General features: G+C 42.9%; 1 protein-coding gene across 1 annotated transcript; it reads left to right on the plus strand.

Moving 5' to 3' along the window:
• IFT27 (intraflagellar transport 27) lies at positions 1-9,189 on the plus strand. The gene is made up of 8 exons (XM_054273418.1): positions 1-100; positions 3,705-3,784; positions 4,841-4,900; positions 5,546-5,605; positions 6,539-6,656; positions 6,972-7,081; positions 7,283-7,384; positions 8,006-9,189. The coding sequence occupies exons 1-7, from the start codon at positions 67-69 to the stop codon at positions 7,379-7,381; spliced, it is 561 nt and encodes a 186-aa protein (XP_054129393.1). The 5' UTR covers positions 1-66; the 3' UTR covers positions 7,382-7,384; positions 8,006-9,189.
• Positions 9,190-22,656: the final 13,467 nt, after the last annotated feature.

The following is a 22,656-nucleotide window of genomic DNA, read 5'->3' on the forward strand; positions in this document are numbered from 1 at the left end:
GTTGCCAAGGCCTCGGCTCAGCGCGGTGGCGGTCCCGCCGCCGCCGTCCGGGCGCGGGCCGGCGCGATGGTGAAGCTCGCTGCCAAGTGCCTGCTGGCAGGTGAGTCCGGCCCGCCCGCTCCCATCCGCCCCGCTGCCCACACGGGACCAGAGCGGGCGCCGCGGGGTCGGGCGAGGCCGGCAGCGCAGGAGGCCCGGCTTCCCACAGCCCCTCGTGGCGGGGCCGCCCCGCCGGAGAAGAGGTGGGGGGAGAGGCGGTGGGAGAGAAGGGAACACCTCGGCTGCCTGGGAACGGGAGCAGCGGCGGTCGTGTGTGTTATTAGCACTCGGTACCCGCCCCCGCCTAGCGCGTGGAGTGAGCGGTGCCCAGGGAGGGTGTGAGGTGCAGTTGGATCGGCTGAAATGCGAGGACAGGACCTGAGAAAGAGGAAAAAAACCAAACCCGAACCAAAAAGAGTATTTCGGCAGTATGGAAAGGTGGGCGCAGAGACTGGAGAAAGCGTGAAGGGAGCTAGGCAGCTGAGTCCTGCCTCATTTGTGAGCCGTGCTTTGGGCTTATGTGAAAAGTTCATGTTAGAAATTAGGATGATTCTGAGAGTATGATAGAAAGGTAAAGCCTAAATAAAGAGTAGAAAGTTGAGCACTTCACAGTGGCATCTTTTCCCCCAAACAACTTAGAGGCTAACCTGAGAAAAAAATGAGGTGAAGACACCAGTTTATTTAGTCAGGATGGATTATGGAGGTGTTGAAAGTGAGTACAGCTGGCTTTTAGAACTTTGTGAAAAATCTTGTTATTTTTGTCCCTCCTTCTACACTGAAGCTCTGTGCAGCCTCAGCCAAAAGCACAAATCTATAAAACCTTTGTGTGCAGTCAGCTCCCAGGTTTAACTCTTTGTTCGTAATTATTTCGTCTGGAATAAAATGTTTGCCTTTTTTAACCTCAGGAGCAGCTGGCCATCAACTCACACAAAGCCAGATGTGGTCTTTGGCAAAGGCAAAAGAATTGATCTCCCCTGTGGTTCTACTGCTGTGAACAGCATGAATATCTTGCCCATCTTCTACATTTGAAACATAGGCATCATTTCCAATTTGGAAGTTTCCTGCTCCCAGTACACTGGCTTTGCTGAAGTCTATCCAGTTTTGTTGTTTAGTGTTACCAAAGGCCAATTCCACAACCATTTTAAGATCACATAGGTTTTCTTTAGATGACCTGTTTATGTCCTTAATCCTTATTGGATCTGGAGTGGCCTTTTCAATTCTGTTCACAGCACAAAGAACAGGAATGTCCTATCCCATATGTCATTCTTCTATGTGCCACAATAATATCCATGTATTATTAAAAATAGTAAATTAGTGAAGCAGACTAGGAAAAATAGATTTTCTGTTGCAGAAAAAGCCACTAAAGTGAAAGGGACCAAAGACATGAGTAACCACAACAACCTAAAGGGAACAAGAACACGCAATTACATAAATAGGAGCAAACCCATCAGAAGTGGAACTGGGAGCTCTTGTGGACCTAAGGAAATGGTTATGAAAAGCCAGTGACACAGAATTGGGAGCTACACCAAGGTCAAAAAGAACAGGGGAAAAGGGCTCTTATTAGCAAAACAGAGACTATTGAATTGACAATAGAAGATGATTCCTGTGTTAGCTCAAGGGTCATTTACAGGCACAAAGTAAAAAGATCTGTTGTCTGAGCTTACTATGGAGACACTACACAAAGGTTTTCATTGTAGAGAAACAGCTGGCAGTAGCAGGCATTTTCAAAAGACTCTACAGATTCTGGCAGAATAACAGAAATATGGATAGAATATATACTGTGAGATGCACTACTGGCACGCCAGACTAAACTGAAAAGGGCAAGGAAATTTACTTTGAGGAAGTGTACTGGTGTGATGGGCTTAAGAGGATGGCAGAGAATAAAGAGGGAAAGAACACCTGGGGCTGTCAAGTGAAAGAAAGGCAATGCATTAGTTAAGAATTTGTGCTGGCTGATGCCTGCAGTTTGGAGCAATGTGTGCCTCTCTATCTCATTTTACAAAGACAGATCTAATTGTCTATTGAAATACAGAATAGCTTCCACTCAGAACAGAGTGTTGTCTTCCGCACAGGCTTGAGCTGATCAGAGAACAAACAAGCTGACTTACCAGATTTTCCTGTCTAAATATTATGAGCCCAACTCAGCTCAAAGTAAGCAGGCATGCTAAAAATGTTTAAACAAGAACTACATTTGGTTAATGCATCTAGGGGTAATTGTCAAAACCAACTATCCAAAACCCCCTTCCTTCTCTGAAATAGTATGTGAGCAGAGGGCTTAAACAATTTCCTTCAAAACACCATTAGGAAGCTGTAATAAAGTCAAAAATATACCTCTTTCTTGGTTTATTTATTAACAACTTAATGTAAAATACTTCCTTTCTGGCTTTATTTATTAACAACATAATGTGAAAGACTTGTATTCCAGGCTTGGCTGTAATGAGTGTGCCTTTGAGGGTAAAGCTTGAAGCACTGAGGTTTTTAATTACTGGTTCTTGTCCTTTTGACTATCCAGGCTAGCGAGACATTATGTGGAGAAATGATAAGCTCTTTGGAAGCATTAAGTCTTTGTTTAGAAGGGTTGTGATTTATCATCTTTTTCATGTAGTAATATGGGCATATGTGAGTTCTGTAGAGCCTGAGGAAATGGCCTGAAGTTGTGTCAGAGGAGGTTTAGGTTGGATGTTAGAAAAAGGTTCTTCACCCAGAGGGTGACTGGGCTCTGGAACAGCTCCCCAGGGAAGGGGTCACAGCACTAAGCCTGACGGAGCTGAAAAAGCATTTGGGCAATATTCTTGAGAGTCACATGGTGTGAATCTTGGGAATGGTCCTGTGCAGGGCCAGGAGCGGGACCCAGTGATCCTTGTGGGTCCCTTCCCACTCAGCATATTCTGTTCTGTGATCCTGTGATTGCTTTGGATCTCAGGGTTTTGTAAGAGCAAGCCAAAGCAGGCAGCTGTCAGGTTTGCCTGGAGTGTTGTGCATGCCATATCAGAAAGCCTTGGCTCTAGAAAAGCAAAAACCAAAGCCCCTTGCTTTTCCTTCCATACAGGGATGAATCAGCAGGCTCTTCTCTCCAGCCATGTGCTTTCTCTCTGACGTTTGCTTCTGTTATGCCCAGGATGCAACTAATGAGCCACCAGCAGCATTGAGTCAGCAAGAGTTGCTCTCTTAGCAGGGTCAGCAAGAAGAGTTCATTGAGAAATGTTACCAGCTTAAGCAGCTTTGTCTCAGTATATAACAAGGATTTGAGTCTGGGGAGATGGATAACCTAAGGAGAAGAAATAGCCTCCTAGGAAGCCCAGTCCCTTTTCACATTGTAGTTTTCTCTACATGATAACATATCTGGGAAATTTTAATTCCTAGGTAAGGGCTGTGGAGTAAGCATGAATTTTAGAACAAACAGCAGTTCCACCTTGATGTGGCAGTCGTTTGTTGTTGTGCATAGGTCAGAAATCAGATGTCAGCCACCAGTATGAATAATGGCAATATTCATTTCCTTGTGTGGATATTACCTTTGAGATGGTTTTGTGCTTCATGTGACAGTCAAATTACCTGTATTCAGAGTTAGAGCATGTGGGCTCTTACAACATTGATAGTATCAGAACTGAGGAAAAATAAGATTCTCTAGTATGAAATAAAAATATTTTACGTTTTTGGTTTTGCAGGAGATCCAGCTGTGGGTAAGAGTGCTTTAGCCCAGATGTTTCGCAGTGATGGGGGTCATTTTCAGAAGAACTACACACTAGTAAGCATACAACAAGCTCAGACTGCTGTCTAAATTTTTTTCTAAGATGAGTGGGAAAACTGAGAGGCCTAGAACAAAATAAATATGATTTTGAGGCATTCAAGGTGGGATCTTAGAGGGTTTTCTTTCTTCCACCCTAGATTCTGAAGAGAAGCGGTTAACATTCTGTAAGTCTGCATTATGTAGGTGCTGGTGTTGAAACTTAAGGCAGAGTAATTTAGTTAATCTTGTGATTTTCCTACTGAACCAATGTTTTCACAAGGTTTTGTGGTGTTAGAGAGCTTCCCCCTTTAGGGACTACTCTATGAAAAAGCACTGCTGAAGGAGAAAGCTTTTAATTCCAACTATTAAATGTGGATGTGGACAGTGCGCTTATCACTGTGCAAACACCAAGATGTGCTTCATAGCCCCAAGATAATTATAATCTACAGAAACTGTTCCCAGATGAAGAGGATACAGTTTGCAGTCTTTCAGTGTAAGAATCAATGGTGATGACTAATCAGAGGCAGGATAAAAATAAAAGTAAATATAAGTAAAGTAAAAAAAGGAAGATATGAGTGTGGAGGAAAAAAACCCCTAAAATATGTTTATTCATTGAAATAAAGATGGAAACCAGAATTTAAGGATAGAAATAGAACAAACAAATGAGCTACAAAGCAGAATGAGATAAAAGGTGGGAGAAGCACAAATAATCTCAGTCCCATATGTTAGCTCATCACATGGTTAGTGCAGAACGTTCGAAGGCGTGCGTTAGAGCAGCGGTGTGAGTGTGAGCGTAGACCTGCAGACTTCAGCTAATACTCTGAGCTGGAAATAAGCAAATCTCTTTGGTTCTCCTCCTTTTTCCCCCAGCTGAGCAAATCTATGAGCCTTTGACATATTGGTGAGATTAGGTTACCAGAGCTGGGAGGAGTATTGCTGAGTTTCCAGCGGTCTGTGTTTGATGAAATTGTAATGATTCACAAGAATTGCCTCAATCCAATGCACGGTTGGTATGCAGTTGGACAGGCTCTTAAAAACTCTCCTGATCCTCATTTTCCTGATTTTTCTTGACAGACAGCGGGCATAGAATTGTTGGTGAAGGCTGTATCAGTTCCAGAGACAAGTGATAGTGTGGTGAGTTTTTCTGTGACATAAATTGGGTAAGAAAGAGACATCCAGAGCTCAAGCCCCACACGAGTCTCATTCTGGTAGAAGATCACTATGCATGTTCATAGGGTAATTAAGTTGCATTAAGGAAATGAGGCTGATCATGTATAATTGCTGATGCTCCAGGGTTAGTTTAGTCTTAAAAGTGTAATTTTTATATACTTATATCCAACACAATATTTTAAACCAAAGTTATTGCCAGTTTTGTTGAGATTCTGTTCTGTCCTTTAGGACACTCAGGTTTAGTTCGTGGTTCTTGGAACTACAAAAGCCGAAGCTTATCTGTTATTTTTCCTTAATGCCCTATACTCCCACTAATGGAATGTATATAATTTTGTATAAATAGTAGAAGTTACTGTCCCACTTAACATATTCTGGAAACTAGGCTTCAGGCCTTGGAAGTAACTCTTTTACTGCTTATACTTGAAAAATGGCTATTTATTTTTTCATACTATCTGGAGTTTTCTCAGTGCGGGGAATTTGTCCCCTAGGGACATGACACTGCTGTACTGAATAAAATGTTGGAGTTACAAGCTGCAGTATTTACTTCCAAAACCTTTCCCTACACTGCATTTTTCTTGGCAAGAGCCTTCTTTCTGTTTCCGCTTTCAGGAATTCTTCATTTTTGACTCTGCAGGAAAAGATCTATTTTCTGAAATGCTGGAGAAACTGGTAAGTCTTATGTAACAGTCCTCTTCTTCCAAAGAAGTGCTTTTGCTTTGAAGATCTGAGCTCCCCAGTCTGGCAGATGTAGCAAACTTTGTCTTTAGTGTAAATGGGAGCAATTACCTCAGTTGCCAACGCATCCTGTTCTACCTCTCTAAAACTTGCGTAAGTACTAGAAGAAATACTTTCCAGAGAAAGGAAAGCAGATAGGCAGTTTTCTTACAAAAGAAATAGGAAACTTTAATGGAGAATTTCTGTGTACTGTTGTTTAAAGTTATTTTTATTTCTTAGAAAAACATCTGTTTTGCTGCGACTTCAACAGTGGGAGTTTTTTTTGTGTTACGGTGATGTGTTTGATCCAACAGGATTCATTCTTGTCCTTGAGCATAATCCTGCCCTTGGGTTTTTTCCTTCACATATTTGTGACCTTCCCTGTACAGTTCTCTACTGTGTTATCTCATTTTGAGAAGCAGAACCAGTTAATTAGTGTAAGCTTTCATAAGATGGCTAAGTCAACCTAATGGTTCATTGTCTACAAAAGCGATTCCACTTTTACACTTGCACTAGTTTGCAAGGGTCTTCTCTAGAAGCTGGCTCAGCTTCTCAAAGTGGAAGAAAACCTTTATACTTTTTTCCTAGGATTAATTTTGTGCTGATTCAGCATAAAAAATCAACTTCCCTGGGGACCAGATGAGTGCCAGAGCTGATACAAGGGGCAGGGCTGCACAGACAGGACTGGGGAGGAAAGCAAAACCACCTCTCCCAATGTCAGTGATTTAGTTGGGTCAATTGAAATGTGAAACCTCAGCCAGGGCATAGAATTCCTGGGTGTTAGGCTTTTTATTTTCATCTTAGCAGCTGTGTTTGCTACGTTTACAGCATGGCTGTTGACCACATCAGTTTCATTAGAGCTGACAGTGTTCCTTTCTTGCTGTGCAGTGGGAGCAGCCCAACGTCCTGTGCCTTGTGTATGATGTCACTAATGAGCAATCCTTTGACAACTGTAACAAATGGTTGGAGAAGCTGAGGGCTCAAGCAGTTGGGATGCACATCCCAGGTAAGAATGAGTGTGATTCTTGTTATCTACTCCCCTCTTGTATGACAGCAGTTGTTTCTGCTGAGCTGTGGAATAGAGCATTTATTTTAAGTCAGTGTCAGACATGGCTTCCTCCAACTCCTTTGCTTTTATCAAGAAACAGATAAGGCTTGAATATGTTTCCTTTTTGGAATCTTTTTTAGGTAGTTATAGACTATTTGCCACGTCTACAACTTCTTCAGTTACTTCTACAAATATTCCAGTATTTATGGCATACAAGTCAGCATTGATGAGCTGCGGTTTTTTTTCTTTCCTTCCATGTCTTTTTTTTTGTAGGTGTCTTAGTGGGGAATAAAACAGACCTAGCTGATCGTCGAGTTGTGGAGCAGGAACAAGCACAGGAGTGGGCTGAGAAACATGGCCTGGAATACTGTGAGATGTCAGTGGTGAGTATCTGCTCCTTTCACCATCTGTGCAAGGGGATGTTGGTAAAGTTATCTTTTCTTTCAGGCAGAGAAAGATAACTGGGGACTCTCTTCACCTTGTTTGTCATCTAACTCAGTTTTAATCCTTCTTTGGTGAAACAGAGCAGAAATAGTCAAATGCTTATTCCATCTGCAATTGACAATTTTCTTATTTCTTTACAGAAGGAAATGAAAAATTTTGAGGCCCCTTTCCACATCCTGGCAAAGTTATTCCACCAACTGTACAAAGAGAAAGTGGAAACTTTTCACTCACTAGCCTGACTGGTATGATTTATTTATCCTCTAAGCTTCTTCTAGTACTGAGAGTCCTGCTGGACTGAATACAGAGAGAAGAAAAAATATGAGCTATTTGCTACTTCATGGTCATCCTCTGGTAATTCAAAATAAACTAGAAATAGGCAAGTAGAAAGACACTCTTTAAAGCTGCTACCTCAGCATTCCTTTCATGTCCTCTAACTTGGTTCTCTGCTCATTGAAAGTCTGCTAGGTTGGAGGAGGCGGAGAGTAAAAGGGGAGGATAGAATGGAAATTGCCAGCTCTTTGCTTTAGTATCTTTTTGTCTGAATAGACTTCCTGCTGCTACAAGCAGGGATTTAGAGGTTTGGAAAAGGAGAGAGGAAGCTGACAGGATGTTTTTCGACTTAAGCCAGCCTTGATGCATATACTGCAGGGCAGGACCGATTTGGCCCTACCCCTTGAAAAGTATTTTCAGGAGGAGGCTTATTGCCTTAAAATCAACACCTAGAGACTGAGATGTGTGGAGGCAGAGATGGATTTCGGTGTGTTTCCAGGAGCACCCAGAGTTGGAGGCCAGTTTTAGCAGTGTTGCCTTTATCAATTGTAGGATTGATATGCTGGTGACTAATGCATGTTTCTAATTTCCAGAATCTGTTTCTTTCCTTCGGCGTGGCTCATTGTCCCTGCCTGGTGGGAGCTGTGTCGCGTCCAACCGCTGTCACTTGGTGACGCAGTGCCCTCTGCTGGTCCCAGGTCACAGGAGTTCTCCAGAGGCTGCCACCTCCCTTGAAGTGAGCAGGAAGGGCTTCCTGCAGGCACATCCAAACTGGCTTAGCTGCAAAATGGAGTGAAATTGCAAGAATACCTTTTCTATTCTAAAGATGAATCTAAAACTTACAAAAAATTACCTTTTCTTCTTCATGTCTTTATCATCTTACATATTGTTGTGTCATTTCTGTCAGCTGAATTTGGCAATACTGTTCTGATTAGGTTCAGCTCTCAATCTCAAAATCAGAGTCCTCTTATTAAAGTCTCTCTGCTTGTCATTGAATTTCAGATAAAAGACCACGGTTCTGATGTTGCTAGTGGAAACAGAACTAAGGAAATGAAAGACAGCCTGGCTAAGTTACTCTGACTCAGCTGTGTCTGGCTAGAAGTTTCATATTAGAAAGGGTAAAAGCCTAGAGAGAGTTGCTCTATTGTGTGGAGTACTGATGTTCCATGTGTAGAGTCCTTGCTAATGCAGTATGCAAAAGCATCTGTGGTAAGGCACTGCCTTGTAACTGAGCCTAACACCAAGAGTTTCAAAAATTTAACCACTATCTTCCCGATTATGGTAGACTCCCTTGGGCAAGGGAAACTGAGTTTTGTAAAGACTGAGCACTGAGTGATTTTTCAGGCAGCCTTTTCAGGAATCTGTGTTTCAAGACTTCAATATGTGTGGTTTATAATCATCTTTATGCCCAGTGCTAGGAAATGTACATTAAATTGAATGTAAGAAATATGGCTGCAGATGTTGTAGCAGACTTTATGAAGCACTTCAATAATCTGGAGAAGCAGTGGCCTCATTTCACTGGCAACAGTGTGTTGATGCTGAGAACTCACTAGGGAGCATGAATACCAGTTAAAGAGGATGAGTAGCAGCTCAATCTAAAAGAAGTAAAAACAAGAGGTTCTTTTGCTAAAAGCCAACTCAGAAATGACTGAACAAGCTGGGAAAGCTCCTGCTTTCCCCAAACAAGGAAGGAGTCCTGTATGGACTTAGGGTAACTGGAAGACTCACTCTTTTTGAACCGGATTCGCATTACTGGCATTTGTATCTAGCACGGGTTTTCTTGGGTGTTTTCTGTGTTAATCCTGGGTGTTTTCTGTTGATTTACATAGGCCTTATAGACTCTTCCTTGCAGGTGCTGGTATCTGCACCTTTTATTCTTACTCTGACTAGTAAGAATAAAAGCTACTTTGGATGCTGTGCTGATCCAGTTAAAGAACTAAAGAAGGTTTGTTTTTATTTGGTATCTCATTTCCCTCTGGTTCTATTGACAATGTGATCACAAAACAAGACACGTATTTTTTCATATTGAAAATAACATACCAGATGTGTATGTCACCTGTGACATGGTGTGTCTAGGGGGAAGAATGCCTTGGGAATAGGTAATAAAATGAATTCTGTGCAATCTTTAACCAGGGAGTCTGTCTCTCTGCACCTGAAGGACCTCCCGTAACTTCAAATAAACACTCTAAATGCACCTGTTAGATGAAGATTGGTGAATGCTGTTTTATAAAATAAATGCAAAGGCTGGAGGAGCTCATTAATGGAATGCTTGCAGTGGTGATTTGTGATTTATAGGGAAGCTGCTTTTGAGAAGTTAGTGAAGAAAAATGCAGCCCATGCAGGGAAAGATGTATTGCCTGAGAGAGGACATGTATGATCTAATTAGCTAACAGTAGGGATTCACCCACTGCCCCTTTCTCTTTTCCACAGGCCCCAACCACAGTTAGAAAAGAAGTCATGTCTAAAGCATGTTGTCCAACTTGCTTTTTACAGGACTGTTTCAAGCACTAGTGTGGACACAGTTTATATGTCCTTCGAAATAGTGTGTTTGACAATAACAATCTCAACCCTTTCAGATCTATTTAGCAGCGTAATATATTGTCCTTCCTGGCTAATGTGCTGTATAATACCAGCCTGATGCAACTAGTGGTTGTTGCTATTTTTCTGGCTTAATTGTGACCTTGGTTGTAGAGGCTAGGAGTGAAGAGGGGGTAAAAAACATGGAAGCCAAACATGGGAAGATAGTGGGAAATAGTTTTGTCTCCGTGTGAAGGAGTTCAGGGTGGTGAGTAAGTGAGCTGGACTGGCAGGATGAGTAAGAGTCTGGAGCTGTTATTAAGTTTCTCCTACCTGTTTACTGGCAGTCACATCTGTAGAGTGAGGATTTGTGTTTGCTGCTTATAGGCTTAGCATCAGTCTGAATTACAGATGCTGTGGAGAACAGTGGGAGGAAGACAGAAAGCCTGTCTGCTGACCAGGAAGCTTGTTGTCTTCTTACAGCTCCCCTGCTTTGTCCAGCTGTGCAGTGCTGCAGGTGCTCAGCATGAGTGTTACAACACAGAAGAGACTCAGCTCAACCAGGATTGAAATTTCAAAAGAAGGAGAAGGAAACAAAGAGGCCTTTAACTGGATTTGATAGATACATAGTCCATTTTCCTGCTTGCTTGTTTGATTAGACAAAACCATTTCTTTCCTCCCTGGAGTCCCTCCTTCTTACCTTTCTTTTGGTCCTCATGGGTCTGCACAAAATCTCTGTTATACTTGTGCCCTGCTTTACTTAGCTTGATACATCACCAGCTGATTTTTTTTTATCCTTCTAATTTCTGCATTATCTATTCCCAAGGCTGCAAGACATTTCTTCTTAGATTAATAGACAAAAGGAAACAAAAGTGGAATTTTTAGTCAAATTGTCTTGGAAGAAAAAGCCTTAAGAAGCTGTCTGACATTCTGAAATTTTACTGGAAATTCATTTGTGTAAAGTTGTCATATTAAAGATGCTTTAATGGTTTTGTTTTGTCTTGCCAGACATAGTCTACTGTGGAGTGAAATTCAGGATGTAAAATTCCAGAAAGATCATATTTTATTGTGGGAGTTAATAGGAGTTTCAAAGCTGATCACACTGTGATAAGATCTGTTAAGTCTTAACAATGGAGTGGTCACTGCTGTTCATAATGAAGCATTAAATATACTGAAATGGGGCTGTCAAAACAGTTTCTTCTAGGGATTTGTTCATTTTAAAGACTTTAAACTTAAGAAAGGACATCTTTTAAAAGACTGATCTGATAAATGACACCATTTGGATCAGGGTTATTTCTGATATAACTTCAGTGACTTGAAGAGCTGGATTTAGTCTTTTATGCCAATTGAGTCCCCTGGGTAAGCTTCATTTCTTTACCCACTATACATCTTGGACCGATCTGACCTGATAGCAAAAGACACATGATGTTGTTGAAAATGAAATACTGCCTTGGGGCAGAAGGATAAACTGTGTGGCCTCCTGAGGTCCTCCCAGCAATACTTTCTATAATTCTATTAGATTAAGTGAGGAAAGAAGTAGCGTGGAAAGCACAAAACAGGCTAAGCCATAAACTAGCAATTAAACTGGGAGCTGGGCAGAAAACGTACAATCTATCCCAATTAAGAGCTGTATCTCAAGAGAAACTGGGAGCCTGACGCAGGTGCTGACAGCAGGGAAAACTCTGCATTTCTGTTCTGGAGGCAGCAACTGCTTTCTGCTGCTGCTTATGCAGATCTGTGGGGGTCCTTACGCAACTCAAGGCTGTGCTCTGTTTTTAATAATTACTGTATCTCTCATGTTCAGGTGGCAGTTGCTTGCAGTTGTGGTCTCATCTGCCTACACAAAGTCAGCAGCATCATGTCAGATTATTCACTGGTGGCAGGAAGACATCCCTATTATTGACACCTGCATGATGGGACCCCTCTCTCCCCATGCATTCTCAGTCCTTTTCCTATCTCGTATCTGCTCCTTGGTGGACAGTATCCACCTCTGCTTGCTCTTAACAAGTAATTTTTCCATCTTGCAGATGGTACTCTGTGGAACCTAGGGCTGAGGGACATCTCAAAGGTGGAGTCAGAGCAGGAGCACTTCAAGGGCCATGTTGGCCTCCACAACATCCCTTTTGGCCTAGGGGTACATCATCTCTCTACTCCTCGTGTCCTATTTCCTCCTCCTGCTGTCATTTTGCCTGGAGAACAATGTCTTATGTGCCACTTGCCCTTGGCGCTGTTGACCCAGAACAACAATGCTTGGAGGAGGGAGGAAGAAGAGAGCTAGACTCAGTCTTGAGTCTTTTCAGGGCTCTTTAGCTGTTGTGACTCCTTGTGGAAGTCACCTGAGAGATGGGAGTGTTGCTCAGTCTAGGGTGTAATTTCCTGGCAGGAGACCACTAACAGAGTCCTGGCAGCCTCATCTGGGCTCTTCAGAGCTTGCTGCAGTGTAACTTTGTCAGACACTGGCTGTTCTCCTTCTAACCTGGGGTTTTGGTGGGAATTTTTGATAGGGGTTTTTTACTTCTTGGAGGTCTTTCATTTATCTGTCATGGCTTCACGTATTTCCTCCCCTAGAGTTGTTTGTCAAAAGAAGCTTAGAATTGCTCCCTTTCCTGGTTTCTGAGATTTAATCTGGAAATGTTTAAAAGGGAAATGTGACAGAACCTACATGTCAAGCTGGGGTCAGGGATGGGGTCAGTTTGATGAGTTTCCCTCCAGCCAGATATACATCAATTGGAGATATGTGGAGCCTGTGATCCTTCTGCACAAGTACTAGAAAAATAGCCAATATGAGGGCTGCCAGTTAGGGACTGTGAGGAAAAGGATATAAAGGCAGAAGAATCGGCTTCTGTGACCCAGACAGGGGAAAATGCAGGAGCACTAGGGGAACAGGAATATGTAGGAAATATGTAGGGCTGTATTCCTTCATGAAGAGCCCAAAGGATTTGCTGAGGCAGATTGGGAGGGTGGGATTTAGGAATGGGAAAACCTGAGGCTTTTCCTGTCTTTTAGAATGCTGTATGGAAATAAAGTGGGAGGGAAAGTAATTTTTGCATGAGCCACTGAGGGAAAATGAGGATACAGGGTAGAGCTGGATGACCTTGCAGGTGGAAGGGCAAGTGATAAGAATAAATAACTGAAAGGAGATTTTCCAGGCCAAGCTCTCAGGGCCAAGGGCAGACAGGGAGTTCAGAGCCATGATGAGGAAGGCTACTGGTAGCCATCAGTTTAGATTTAAGATGTAGGGCCTGCATTAGAGCAAGGCAGGAAGAGTTAAAGACTGTGTGACAGGGTTGACACTGGAATTTGAAAGGGCAGTAGCAAGGATCCAGAATGGTAAACCTAGGAATAGTGTGGGGAGATAAGCACAGCAAGCTGTGATGCTGTGAGCAGCAGTGGCTGGAGACAGCGTACCTAGGTGAGACCAGAAAAAATAGAGTAGGTATGCTGAGGGCACTATCAGACTATCAGGGTGGAAGAGTGTGAAGAGATGTTGGAAATTCATATTTGAGTACAGCTCTTCTGAGGGAATTTCTGAGTGAAGGGAAATAGATATCTACAACTGGTACCCACACATCTTCATAAATACATTTAAAACACAAAATAATTCCAATGCTATATATGCTATCTCTATTTTCCTTTGCCAAAAATTATCATGATCTTTCTGCTTAAACACTTTTTTTTGTTTTTTGTTGAGGGGGAGGGGGAAAGTGGACAACAACACATATGTTTACGCCTAATTGTGATGCTGCATCATGAATACATTCAGGAAATGGAAAGAGAACCTGCACCTCCACCTGACCAGGCAGAAATGCCTGCTGCTACTTCAGCATTGATATCTCACAACAGAAACTTCACAATCAGTTCATACAGCAAAAGGGATGGAAGGAATATTTTCTGTGTTGGTTTTCCTTCTCTGATTTTGCTAATTCATTTTTATTCCTGTGAAGGATTGCTCTCTCTTAGTCTAACAGTTATGTGTGGCCATTGTGGGCCAGTTATAGGACTTTGTGATGTTGGGTGGCTTCTGTTTGAGGACTGTAAAACTGAAAGTGTTGAGATTCAGGTTACAGTTGAAGCATCAAGCATAAAATCAGCTTGTAGGCACAGAAGGACAGAGTATCTAGGAAAGATGTCTTGCAGGGTTAAGATAATGCTTTTCAGTGCTGTTGTCAGCAAAGAGAGGCTGCAATGAATGTGAAAATGTTAGGAAGGAATTCTGGTGGGTTTGGAAAGGGTAACAAGTATAGGTTTCTTCTAACAGGTAAATGCAGAGGAAAGGATGCTACAAGTCACTGGATGGAGGTACCTGGGGAGGTAGTAGAGGAGGTAAAGGAACAGTCTTGGACAGTATTGTGGAACTGGATAAGAGCAGGAGGATGGTTCTTGTATGAGCAAAAGCAGAGTAATGCACACCCTGCTCTCTGGTTTCTGTCCCTTTTGAGGTGTGGAGCTATTTCCCTTCATCAGAGTATGTCATTCCTCTAGATGACCCTCACAGCTAAGAGTGCCAGTAGGTTGGCTTTCCCTCTTCGCTGAGATAAAAGTGATCCCTGAATGCCATCTTGGTCCACAGCTGTTTTGATACTTGATTCCTTTCCCTGCCCATGCCTTTTGTGTTTTTCCTCCTATCTCTGCATGTGGAGGTCTTATATGTCCCCACAATTCTGCTACACCTCCCATGAAACCAGCCATCCCCGTGACTTTAAGACTGCTTATGTCCTCCCATGTACTTTGCTTTCCAGGATTAGAAGCTGTTGTCAGAAAAATAGCCACTGGTCATTCTATCTACTACCACCCTCTCTTACCCCTCTCCATCTGGTGCTAGGGAAGAGCTTGTGCCCTGTTCAGCTGGCTAGTTCTGGCACAAAGCTGGACTGGTATAGGAGCGAGAGGGCTGTGCCCATGCTGGATGTGTATCTCTGTGCTGGTGAGGAGCATCCGAGGCAGGCACCCTTTCCTCCTTTTATCAGACTGTGCTCATTTATTTTACCATCTGTTTTCCCAGTGCTGGAGATGATGCTGGGGATATGTGACTTGGGGCACTCAGGCAGAAACTGGCCTGCACAAGGCCAGCCATGTGTTTGCCTCCTAGCAATGCAGCGGTCAGCAGCAAATTCTTTGCTGCTGCCTCCTCTCAGTATGGGAGAGACCAAGTGTGGGCTTGGGTGTGTAGGAGACACAAAGAAATGAAATGTGGCAGGGGGAGAAAGGGAGAGAGGCACTGGGGTACATGTGTATCGGCTGGAGAGAACTGTGGGAAGGAGGCACAGACAGACAGATGGGCAGAGTTGGGAAGAAAGAAGAATGGATTGAAGAGAGGGAAAAACATACAGAGCTGTGCAGGGAGAGACAAAGAAACCGAGTGGCTGGGGGCAGCAAGAGAAAGGCTTTGAAGGAAGGAAAGACAGGCAGATTTGGCAGGGTTGTGGTGTGGAAATCGATGGATTGTCTGTGGGAGAGAGATGTGTGCCAGCCAGGCACTACACTCATAGATAAGTGGATAACTGCAGAGGTAAATTCTGTGTGTGTGTGTTTATACAGGCCTGTGTAAGGGTGAGCTGAATGAATGGAAGTGAGAAAGGGGAGCCATAAGGAAAGAGGAGAGTGAAAGCAGAGCAACAAAAGAACAATGCTAGATAGAGATCAACCCTTGGAATGCAAACAAGCTGGCATCAGGCAGTGGGGAGGAAGGGATTTGTACTACAAGAAGGGAGACTAACTTCACTCGTATGTTTGGGGCTGAGGTTTTCTTCTTGGAACCTGAAAGAGATGACAGGGCAGCCATCAGAGCACTATTCCCCAGTACTAAACAGAAGCATTTTTATGTATTCAGGGCTTGCTGCCAGTGCACAGAGAGACCCAGTGGACCCAGAACTGTAAATGCCACAATGCTAGTGCAGACAGTTTCCTACCTGCTGAACTGCAATTTGTACCTGAGTGTTTGCAACCTGTGGACTGCCTATTTCAAGCATATCTGCTTGACTATTAGAAACTGTTTAAGATGGCAGCTCAGGTATTTATTTATTCTCCTTCCCTTTCCTCTTGCCCTTTTCCTCACAGTGTACTCATAATAGAAAAGGAGACATGAAAAACTAGTGCCTAGATTCACAAGCACCTTCTTATTTCTTCTGTCTTGTTTCACAGACACCAGTTTGCTTTGCTGCCTGACTTGACATCCCCCTCTTCCCTTTGACCATTTGTTTTCTTCTGTACTTTCCTCTGCTTTTTTTTTCTATCTACTTATTTCTCTCCTCCTTCAATTTTCTAGGATTTTAAGTTTTTTATTTGCCCTATAACTCCATCCCCCTTTCTCCATTGTGTTCTGAACTAGGAGCCCTGTTTCTTTCCTTCTGCTCCTTTTCTCTCTCCCCGATTCCTCCATCTCCTTGTGTCTGTGCCTGTCTGCCTGCTTTCTCTCACTCACTGTCTGTCTCTCTTGAACTGGGTTGTGAATTCTGTTGGCATCAGAGTGGGACAAACTGTAAAACCGAGGTTCCCGGAGGGCCAGGTTGTGATAATTTTATTTTTACAATGTCCTTGGATGTGTAAAGGTGTTTGTTTGAGGGGGAGGAGCAGTGCATGTGCTCCATGTGGGAGAAGAGAGAGGAGTGCAGGCCAGAACAAATGAAGCTTATAACCAATATAGGTCAGTTGCAGAGAAGAGTCCCAATGGTCTCTGAAATAGAGAAGTGTTTTGTCATTTCAGACTGGCTAGTGGAAAGATGGCAAATGAATAGTTTTATCTAACAGACAAGGAAAAGGATCCTGTCAGAGAATGCAGTAGTGATGAGCATGGGAGGAGGACCAGCTCTGCGTAGGGGATTGCTCATCTCCCAGCCACCCCCATAACCCAGGGAAAAAACAGCCTTTCTCCTGCTCTGAGCTGCCTACTCCTGTGTGTGTTCCCATGTCTCTGCTATGGACTCAGAGCGTGGCTGAGAGATGCTTCCCTGTGTCCTCTGCCAGACTAGCTCGCTCTGTTAAAGAGCACAACAACTGAGCAAATAAATTAGAGAAGTACAAAGGAGAGCCATAATTCCACACTCGTGGAGGATGGGCTGGAGTGTTTGGTCAGCCTCTGCTGGGGTCAGCTGCCAAAGACCCCAAAGACATAGTGGCAGAGAGGCATCATCAGGGCCCTGAGCGTGGTCTGGTGGGGCTGTATGAACCAAGTGCACTGCTGGGAATTGTTTTGCTCTGCAGTAGGCTTCTCACTTCCCGTGATTTGCCACCATATAAATGAGTGCTGCTTTCTGATCATTCCCAGAAAATTTTAAAAGTGGTCAGTAGCTGCAGTGAATGACTGAAAGTGTCAAATACTGATGAACCCACTATTTGGCCTTGGAATTTTTGATTTAATTTCTGTTAAGAAATTTGTTGGTTCATGAGATCAAAACTATTATATTAAATGACATTAAAACATCAAAACAGAAATCTGGATATTCAGAGGTGTTTAGAGCCCCTCTAAATTCGACATGAGATGCTTACTCCTTAGCACAACTGAAAATCAGGACAGTTCCTCACTGTCTAAACATGGAGTTAGAAGCCTAAATAGACTTATGTGTTTTGCTTCCTTTTTTAAAGCAGGCCTTTATTCCCAAGGCAGAGAATACCACCTCTTGACAATTTCTATCCATGGAATACTCTTCTATGCATCACCATAATGCTCCAGTCTAGCATCTTACTGGCTTAATCTGATGTGTTTAACCTACTTCCTCTATAGGAATTCACTTGAGGGATCCTAAACCATTACAATGGTAATGTGAAAACAAATCTTAAGAATTCATACAATACAAGAGCTCTGTGGTCACGATGTATCAGCTGACTTGCTCAGAAACAGTGTCTTAGGTGCTTTTACACCTCATGGGATGCCTCCCTGACTATGTGGGACTACAGAAGTAAATCCTTCTCACATTAAAATTGGTAGCCTGTTTCTGGCATCAGTGGGATATGCTGATTCTGAATTCTCTTAGAATGCCAACTCACTGAACTCCTGAATAGGTGCTGTGATATGTGCTTCTCTTGATTTGTCCCTCGGAAAATTCAGAGGGATGAAATAGCCTATCCTAGACACTAACCATTTCTCTTCCTTTTCTTGGGATGTTCCTTCAAGAATCCTTTTAACCCTGATATACCAATTGAGCATCAGAGAAGTTAAATGTCCAATATTCCTGCCTCGATACCCTAAACTATCTGACAGAAGAAAAGCTTGGGGTATCCTAAAGATGAAAGTTTGCATAGCTGTCCTGCAGTACTGTCTGTGTCAGTACCGCCAGACCTAGGAGACCAAGTCTGTCCATGGAGGAAGCCCCAGTGATACCTCTGTGGCTGCAGAGGTCTAGATGGCAAAAGCTCAAATTCGGGCCAGATTGTGGCTTTAAATTATGATGCTGAAGAGATGCGGCTGCACAAGATCCTCTTGTCTGTCCCCATCTGTGCCCTTTACACTGAAAGGAAGACTGATATCCCAGGATATCGATCAGTGTCAACACAAACCATCCTCACTGTATGCCTCACCTTTACCTCAGCATTTATCATTGCACTGATGCTTCCAAGAAGATTCTGAAAGCCTTTAGAAAAAAGTAAGGCCTTTCTCTTTTTTGATTTATTAACTGATTACACGCTTTTTTTTTTTCTTTAAGAACCAAACCACAGCCCATATACATTACCTCAGGGGAGTTTCATAAAACTGTCAAGAAATGATGACTGCTTTTAATTTGGATTTTGGACTTTCTGAAATCCAGTCCTCTGACCAGGAGAAACCACCCATTCTATGAGAAACAAATCAGGAGTGATGGTCTAATCTAGTTACAGTTAGTAGATAAATGGACAAAGGCTTTACTGGGGGTAACATAGTTATTGGTGCCCATATTTCAGACACAAAGGGCAGTGAGTCCCATTGCCTCTCTGATCTATTCTGGAGACTCTTCCCTGTGACTTAGGCCCTAGAGCAGATTCTGATTACAAAACCTGTGCCAAAAATTTTCACCAACTTTTTGTTACCTGGAATATGCTTTGACGGTTGGATGTATGTAGATGTCAGTGGGAACTGTCTGTGCCTGGCTTTGGATATGAATGTGAACTAAAAAGAGAATTTCCATTAAGGATCTAGGGATACAGAAAAGGCAAAACAATAACTGTATGCTTGTGAATAAGTGGATCTCAAGCTGGATTTCTATGGCATATGGTTAAGGCAGGGGTAAGAGAGTGTAGAGGCATGTATTTATTTATACTCAAGATAGTCCAACATGAAGGTAGCTGGGATTATAGATTAAGTGTAGAAAAATGTGTGTTCTGGGGAGGATAAGTATGAGGCACAGCATCTGAGTGGAGAAGAGTGTCTTTAGTTTAGCATACTTATGTAAATACACAGGGATAGACGGGCTGGTGGGAGGGGGAATGTTCTCACAACTTATATTCTCTGCTAGTCATATTCGGTTTTTGTGTGTGTGTGTGTATATATATATATCCATATGCATATATGCTCACTGAGAGTGCTTTACCAAATACTAGAATTCCAGCTAGGATGACTTGTTAGCAGCCTGCCCTCTGTTAGAGCTAATGGGTTGCAGGTATTGATTTTTTTCTATTTCTATTGATTAGGAGGCTGCTGTACATACAAACCTTAGCATAGCATGGACAGAGAAAGGGAGGCAAAACAGTTCACATTGCAGCAACTCATCATGGCGGAAAATTCATCCTGTATCTCAGTCTTCTCCAACTATCTCTTCTGAGTAGAGAAGGAAGGCATTCCTTTTTTGCAGAAATCAACCCTCAGGGCTCATGAGAGGACACTCTTTGTTTCCCAACCATCTTCAAATATACCACTCAAGGGAAGAAAAGGTGTGTAAGAAAAAGGGGAAAAGGAGTCTCACATGGAAAGCATAGGAGTTGTAGCTTCAAGACTTAATCTGAAGCTTATCTTGGGGTACACAATTCATTCATAGCAGCACCCAGATCCCACTAAAATCAGCACAAACACCTTCACTTTGGTGTGCTTTTTGAACACATTCTGGATTTTCCAATGCCTCTGCAAACTAATGAACATGTTACTTTGTAGGAGTGTTGTGAAGCTAAATGAACCATTTGTACAAGATTTTTCTTGGAAGAGGACATAAGTGAGAAACTGAGAGACTTCTGTATGGCAGCATTAGAATCTCATACTTGTTGTCTACCAGAGTCCACTCCTGCCTATCATAAGATTTTTTTAAGGCACTCCCAGGGCAGAACCTGCACCCATTTTGCATGGAAATCTGCTCATTTAAATTGATAGACCTCCATATTCTGTATCTCCCTTCTTCTTTAATTTTTGGTCACAGGGTTACACTAGAGATTATTTTGCTGTAGTATTGATTGTCTGATGTTTAAACTATGTTGTTCATCTTCAAGTTACATGAACCTGAAGATAAGAAGAGAGGCCCAGGGAGGCTTTTTCCATCTGCATTTATCTCCCTATGTCTATCATCTCCATCTCTAGCTCCTTCACCTGCAGGTCTCTGGCAAAACCCACAAATCTTTCCATAGCTTTCTAGTTTGTTGAACTGGGCTAAGAAAAGCACCAGTATGAAGATATGATGCGAATAATGTTTCTTAAGTGCTTTGAGACCCTCTGCTTTGGATGTCAGTGATGACTGCTCTGATCACCCCATCTGCTTTTCTAACAATACAGATATGTGACTTTTTTCTTCTGCAGTAGAATATCTTACATTTTCATTCTCTTTATATGCCATATCTCATTTCTCTCTTCTCAGCCCCATTGGCTTCCAGTTGTATGATCATCACCCTAACCCCAGTTTGTTTTTTCTAACTTCTCCTCTGCTGGTGCATTTCCCTATTAACACCTCTGCTCTGCCTGCAAATGCAACTGCACCAACTCTATCTCTTTTACAGCTCATTACAACAGCTCCTTCTCAGCTGGCCTCCCCCGGACGAAGATTCCTGGATCAAATTTTTATACACTATTGCTGTTTGATTTTATCCTATGTGCCAAAAAGCTCCACTGCAGCACTCAATCCACAAACACTATTCAGTCTCATTACCATCCCATGGAGTTGCTTCCGACTTTGTGCCCTTCATCTCGCTTCCTGCATCTTTCTCGTGCCCCTTTTTTTCCTACAGCACTGCCCCTTCTCTCCACAAATAGCAGCACTCTTGGTTTGCCATTGGAAGCAGACTTCCTGTGGCTCCCTGTCTCATCAGCTTCTCATTTCAAGTAATTTAAAATGTAATTTAAAATCTCTCTATTTCCTCCAGACTATTAATTTCTCTCTCCTTACTCTTCTATAGATGTCATTCTGTGTTGCGCTATTCAGAAGATGCGACTGTTGTAAAAATCTGCCACAGTGATTTTATTCTGTATTCTTGTTTTGTATTATAATTTTTAATTATTCTTTGTAGGAAAGACGAAATCTCAGCACAGCATCTAACCACAGCACAAGCAGTCACACAGGACAGTCTGGCATTTGCATTGCCTTTGTTCCATTCTTCTCCTGTGGCATTTAGAACTGTAGAGGGATTATTGTGAATGGTCTAGGAGTATTTAAGTAGGGTAGTAGGAAGAGAATTATTTCTGGAAATTGGGAAGTGTGAGGCAGGAAGCCATGTTTAGTTCTGATCCTGCGATGCACTGAGCTCTCATAGGTCTGACTTCTGTTAGCCAGAGATTATAGAAATTGCCACCCTGCAAACATGGCCTTCTTACACTGGCAATTTCTTTGGAGAGAACATGGCCTTGTCTTGTTGCTGTAATACAGTATTTGAGAGTACAGAGTAACTGAGAGCCAGCCTTCCTTGGAAGGATGAGGTCCAGATTTCCAGAGTGGTTTTCTTGTCCACACATGAGATGTTTGTGCCTATGGATTTAAGTGCAAGAATAGCCAAATGAAGATTTTTCTTCTTCAGAATCTTTCAGACACCTGGCCCAGGCTTTCTATCTTTCTTTGAAGAATGAGAAGATTTGAATATTGAGGTGCGGTTGGAAAGGAACAACCACTAACACACAAACAAAATGCTCGGAGCTCCAAGAATTATTTATTCTTCCCTTATGCCTTCCTCTTCAAGGCCCCTTCCCTCTTTCAGGAGATACATAAGGGGAGGAGAGGTCCTTGGGTGATCTTCCCTAGCTTTCAAGCTAAGAGCCTCATGGAGCTTCCTCAGCACAGGCCATCCCTTATAGAGCCATAATCTCCCACCAGCTTAGGGGTGCTCTCCACATCCCTCTGCCTCCCAAATTCCTTTGCACCAAGGACAACAGTTCAGAGAGCCTGTCCACAAACTACCATCCTCCACATTCTTGCAGCAGGCTGTACTCAGAGTACTAAAAATGCAGAGTACAGCATGCACCTGCCCCTTTGGTCATCCCTGGCTGTTCAGGAGCTCCAAGTTACAGAAAGAGCCCCCCCAGCTCCAATGGCAGAGGGCAAGGCTAGGATTCCCCCAGATGAACTAGGTACTATGCTTGTCCACAAAGAAAATTTCAGTGATCTCAACCTGCACTGTCTTCTATGACCTCTCCCTTTTTCTGCCTTCCCTGGGGCCTCTTCTGCCTGCTGGTGGTGATTTGTATATAGCTGATGCTGGACACCATGAGTGCTTGCTGGTGAACACCTCTACCTCAGTCTCAGCTGTGAGGGCAGCCTGGATTGTGCCCTCCAAATGGAGGAAATGACCCCGGGTCTGTAGGGCAGCCAGTGGCCCCCTGACTGCTTGCTATAGAGCCCTTAATGTTCAT

Source organism: Melozone crissalis, unplaced genomic scaffold (assembly GCF_028551555.1).
Source record: "Melozone crissalis strain CALT ecotype California unplaced genomic scaffold, PUWL_Pcris_2 ptg000004l_1, whole genome shotgun sequence".
NCBI lineage: Eukaryota > Metazoa > Chordata > Aves > Passeriformes > Passerellidae > Melozone > Melozone crissalis.

What these genes read in the sequence shown, in the direction of transcription:
- IFT27 (XM_054273418.1), top strand. Translation starts at nt 67, where the DNA reads ATGGTGAAGCTCGCTGCCAAGTGCCTGCTGGCAG. An exon ending in CTGAAATGCTGGAGAAACTG is followed by an intron (nt 5,606 to 6,538) that starts GTAAGTCTTATG and finishes CTTGCTGTGCAG; the next exon opens with TGGGAGCAGCCCAACGTCCT. An exon ending in AATACTGTGAGATGTCAGTG is followed by an intron (nt 7,082 to 7,282) that starts GTGAGTATCTGC and finishes ATTTCTTTACAG; the next exon opens with AAGGAAATGAAAAATTTTGA.